Genomic DNA, 4914 nt, shown 5'->3' with positions numbered 1-4914 from the left:
GGTGTGTGTGTGTGTGTGTGTGTGTGTGTGTGTGTGTGTGTGTGTGTGTGTGGCAGGTATCTGGTACGGATGGCTGGGTTTGTGGAGCATCCGGTGTGAACATGCGTGGGTGGGTGTGTAACAGAATTTGAGGATTATGATGTGTGGGGTGGCGTCTTATTTTAGGTGATTAACAGTTTGTGGACTATTCTGAGTAAGTAATGCATTTGGGTGTTCATTGGAGTGGCTTCTTGGGTTTGTGGATTGTCTGGAAGGAAATAAGAGTATGAGGTTGATTGGTGATGGTCAATGGGGTTTAAAGAAGATCTTGGGGTGGATAACAGAGGATGAAGATTATGGTGGAGGGAATTCAGGCTGAGAGATTATTGGGGTCAGTAAATGATGGTGGATTAAGTGGTTCTGGAGGCCTAAATTAGCAGATTATCTTCTTATTGCGAATGGCAATTTGCAGATTCTCTGGAGAGGGTAACTGCCTTTATGGCTTGAGGAATCAAGTGCTGTGGTTATCTGGGAACAGCTAATCCATTTGGGGGAACTTTCTGGGATGGGAACCAAATTTGAGGATTTGGACAAGATGGAACACCCAGTTTTCAGATTGTCCAAGAGTAGGTACCAGCTTTTAGGGATCATTTTATTTATTTATTTGGCTGCATCGGGTCTTAGTTGCGGCCCGCGGCATGCGGGACTTTTCATTGTGGCGTGGGCTTCTCTCTAGTTGTGGCGCGCGGGTTCCAGAGCGCGTGGGCTCTGTAGTTTGCGGCACACGGTCTCTCTAGTTGAGGCGCACAAGCTCAGCAGTTGTGGCACGCGGGCTTAGTTGCCCCATGGCATGTGGGATCCCAGTTCCTTGAGCAGGGATCGAACCTGTGTCCCCTGCATTGTAAGGTGGATTCTTTACCACTGGGCCACCAGGGAAGTCCCTAGGGGTCATTTTAGAAAGCATGACTACCTGTGCTGGTTATCTAGAGAAAGCTGACCCAGCTAGAGGATTACCTGGAGAAACAGACAGGGGGCCCCTGGAATCATGATGTTACTAACCATTGGAGCCGAGGTGGCCTTGAGAGACCCTTTCTGATCCACCCATTTTACCAGTTAGAAAACTAACCCCAGAGAGGGAAAGAACTTCCTTGAAGTCACACAGGACCCAGGTCAGTCTTCATCAATTAACCAAATATTTACTGAGTGCCTCCTCTGTGCCAGGCACTGTTCTGTGGCTGAGCACAGAGGAAACAAAACACAAAATCCCACCCTCGTGTGGCTGGCATTCTAGTGTGTGTGTATATATGTGGGGGAGGAGATGATGAACACGTAATAGCATATATAATATCATGTCAGGTATGTGCTATGAAAAATAATAAAGCAAGATAAAGGGATATGGCTGGGGGAGGAGGATGCTATTTTAAACAGATGGTCAGAGACCTGAAGGAAGTGAAAGAGCCAGCCATGGGGCTATCTGGAGGGACCAGCATGGGAAAAGGATCTGAAGTGGGACGATGCCTGGCGTGTTCAATGCTAGAACAGTGAGCAGGGGAGAGGGAAGTGGTGGCAAGGCGGGCTGGCAGCCTCTCCCTGGTCCTGGAATGAAGCAGGGCTAAACGGAGCATCACCCCTCCCCCACTCCAGGAGATGGCGCTGTCGGGTCTGGACCTGCCGGGCACCGTGGAGTCGGTGGAGGAGGCACTGAAACGGCACCGGGATTTTCTCACCACGATGGAGCTGAACCAGCAGAAGATGCAGGTGGCCGTGCAGGCTGCTGAGAGCCTGCTGAGACAGGGCAACGCCTACGGGGAGCAGGCCCAGGAGGCCGTGACTCGGCTGCTGGAGAAGTAGGTCCCTCAGACCCCAGGGGCACAGGGGGTGGGATCTCGGCACAGGGGAGGGGCAAGGAGGCCAGAATTCCCTTTCTTTCCATCACATTTCTGCTCTTCTGTCTCTCTCTCTTTTTTTTTTTTTCTTGGCCGTGCCATGCGGCTTGCGGGATCTTAGTTCCCCAACCAGAGATCGAACCCATGCCCCCTGCAATGGAAGCATGGAGTCCTAACCACTGGACCTCCAGGGAATTCCCTCTCTGTGTCTTTGATTTCTATTTAATTCCATATTGCTTTAGATTCGATTTAAATTGATGATCTGTGAAAAGGTAACTTGTGGTCGATAACCCAAAAGCTGCAAAAATGAAAAGTTTCTCTCCCAAGCCTGCTCTCAGCCTGGGATAGCCGGACTGGTTGTTAAAATGTTAACGTCTACTGTGTGCCAGGCACTATTCTAAGCCCTGAACAAAACAGCAACCCCGCCCCGCCGCAAAACAACACAAAACAAACCCCAGCCCTCAAGCAGAGTCCTTTAGAGGATTCCCTTCAGCCCCACTTCTTTCTGTCCATCATTGTTGCTGTTTCTGCCCGTCCTGGTGACCCCAGCTTTCTCCTCTCTGGCATGAGCGAGGCAGGAAGAGAGCCCAACGCTGCTCCATCTTCTGTCTCCTGATGGAAATCATACCCGGTCCCTCCACCACCGTCCACAGCCCCGAGGCCCCAGCCCCTTGGCTTTTCAGTCTCCGGTGTCTTTTTTCCCTAAATTCATTTGGGACAAGGTTGGAGTTTCCTAAAGGAAAACTTTTATGGAGATTCTCATCCTGAGGATGCAAATTCATGATCCAGCATCCTCCGCTCCAGGCCTGGCCCCTTCCTTCTTTTACCCAGCATTTCTTGAGTGTCTGCTGTCTGCCGGGCTCTGCAGAATGGGGAGGAGGAGCCTGGAGGGCTGTTCTTCTGAGTCATGCCTTCATTCCTTTGCAGTCATTAATGGCTCCTTTCATTCTATTGTTTATTCATTTATTCTTTTAAAAAATTTATTTGGCTGTGCCAGGGGTCGTAGTTGCAGCATGTGGGAGCTTCGTTGCCGCATGCGGGGTCTTTAGTTGCGGCATGCGGGATCTTTAGTTGCGGCATGTGGGATCTTTAGTTGCGGCATGCGGGGTCTAGTTCCCTGACCAAGGATCGAACCCGGGCCCCCCTGCATTGGGAGCACAGAGTCTTAGCCACTGGACCACCAGGGAAGTCCCTATTCATTTATTCTTCAGCCAGTTAAACAAGTACTGAGTCCACGCTGTGTTCCAGGCCCTGTGTGGGGCAATGCTGGGCATGCAGCGGTGACCAGGACAGAATACGATTCCTGCCCTCGTAGAGCTCGCATGCTGTCTGACAAGGATGGCCCAGAATGGTCAGGGCCAGGATGGGAGAGATGCAGGGGGCCGTGGGAGCCCTGGGGTCAAACAGGACCAGGTCCTAGTCCCAGCTCTGCCTCTCTCTCTCCACGAGCCTCACCTCGCCCGGAACCTGGCCCAGCCCTGCGTGCAGGGCGCTCTTGTATCTTGTCTGCATTTGGCACATGAGGCTCAGAGAGGGGAACAGACTTGCCAGAGGTCACAGCTCTTTTCTCACCCTCCCAGAAACAAGGGATTTTCCTCATCCCTAGGACTGATGCTTGACAAGTTGGCGGCTGAAGGCCTGGAGGGATTGAGTCTGGTTCAATTTCAGAGGCATTTCCTATTTCCTGGTTCCTGAGCTGAGTCTTGGCAGGACGGAGTACATATTTTGCTTGTCTCTGGCCCTTCCATCCAGCTCTGCCCTTGGTTCTCTCCGTAACTCTCTCCCACACACTCCATCTCTTTGCCTCCATCTCCCTGTACAACTAGGTATCTCTATTTCCTTGTCTGTCTCTCCTTGTTTTTTCTACCTATACCTGCATCTCTCTGTCTTTTTTCTGCCTCTCTGTCTCTCTTGCTTTCTTTCATTCATAAAATATGTACTGAGTACCTACTGTGTGCTAGCTCCTTTTTCTAGGCATTGGGGATACAGGTGTGAGCAAAACAGACAAAAAATTCCTGCCCTCATGGAATGACATCCTGGGGGGGAGACAGACAAGAGAAATATGTAACATATACAGTGTGTTAGATAGTGTTAAGTGCAAAGGAGAAAGTTAAAGAAGGAGAGAAAGCCAGAAAGTGTTGGGGAGTGATCAGCAGGGGTCTCGCTAAGAACGTGACATTTGAGTACACTTTGGGGGGAAGACCGTTCCAGGCAGAGGAAACAGCCAGTGCCAAGGCCCTGAGCTGGGAGTTGCTTGTTCAAGGCACAGCAAAGAGGGACCCCCTCAGCCGCCTCCACCAGGCCTCTTGGGCACTTTGCCCTGCACTGTGGGCAGGAGGCCAGACTTTCTGGGGCTGTGGTGCTTGCTGACTCCAGGGTGGTCAGGCCTGGGTCCAGCCCAGCCAGTTCACTTAGGCCAAGGGCCCGCCCCTCCTTGCCTCCGTGTGGCTCCAGCTGCATCTATCCATGCCCTGCTCTCATCCCTCTCTCCAACTCTGTTGCAGCCTTCTGTCTGTCTGGCTGTGTCTTTTACTGGGGGCATCTGGCCACTTCTCTTCCTGTCCCTTTTTGGGCTGTCCCTCCCCTGACCCTCTCTGTCACTTTCCTTCCCTCTGCTTTCTGTCTACTGCTCTCCTCTCTGTCTCTCTATCTCTCTCTCTGTCTCTGGCACTACCCTTGCTTCATTTCTTCCCTCGTGTTTTCCTATTTTCTCTATCTCTGGGTCTCTTTCTCTTTCTGTCTCTCGTCCAAGTCTCTGTCAATCATTCCCTCTTGAAGTCTTTGTTTCTCTTTATCTCTGGTCTTGTGCCTGTATGTGTTCCTGTTTATCTCTCTAAGCCTTTGCATACCCCCCCACCCCCGTCAATCTATCTCTCCCTCCTGATCTCTCTTTCTCCCTAGGTGTCTCTCATTCTCTAAGTTTTTCTCTCTCTTGGTATCTCTTACTCTGTAGGTCTGTTATCTCTCTCTATGGGATTGTGTCTCTCTAAGGGTATTTCTTTCTTTTCAGATATCTGTCTCTCTCTGTCCCTCTCTCTCCCATTCTCTC

The 4914-nt window shown here is 51.1% G+C and overlaps 1 protein-coding gene across 1 annotated transcript in view; it reads left to right on the top strand.

Annotated features, from left to right (window-relative positions):
- The window catches only part of SPTBN4 (spectrin beta, non-erythrocytic 4), a 69414-nt gene that overhangs the window by 30542 nt on the left and 33958 nt on the right, over positions 1–4914 (top strand). Inside the window, 1 exon segment of the mRNA XM_024768302.1 lies at positions 1624–1826. Coding sequence (XP_024624070.1) covers positions 1624–1826 — 203 coding nt within the window.

The sequence above is a fragment of the Neophocaena asiaeorientalis genome, unplaced genomic scaffold (genome assembly GCF_003031525.2).
Source record: "Neophocaena asiaeorientalis asiaeorientalis breed wild unplaced genomic scaffold, Neophocaena_asiaeorientalis_V1.1 scaffold629, whole genome shotgun sequence".
Classification (NCBI taxonomy): Eukaryota; Metazoa; Chordata; class Mammalia; order Artiodactyla; family Phocoenidae; genus Neophocaena; species Neophocaena asiaeorientalis.
Note: the sequence above shows the minus strand (reverse complement) of the source record. Positions and strands in the feature narration are given on the sequence as shown.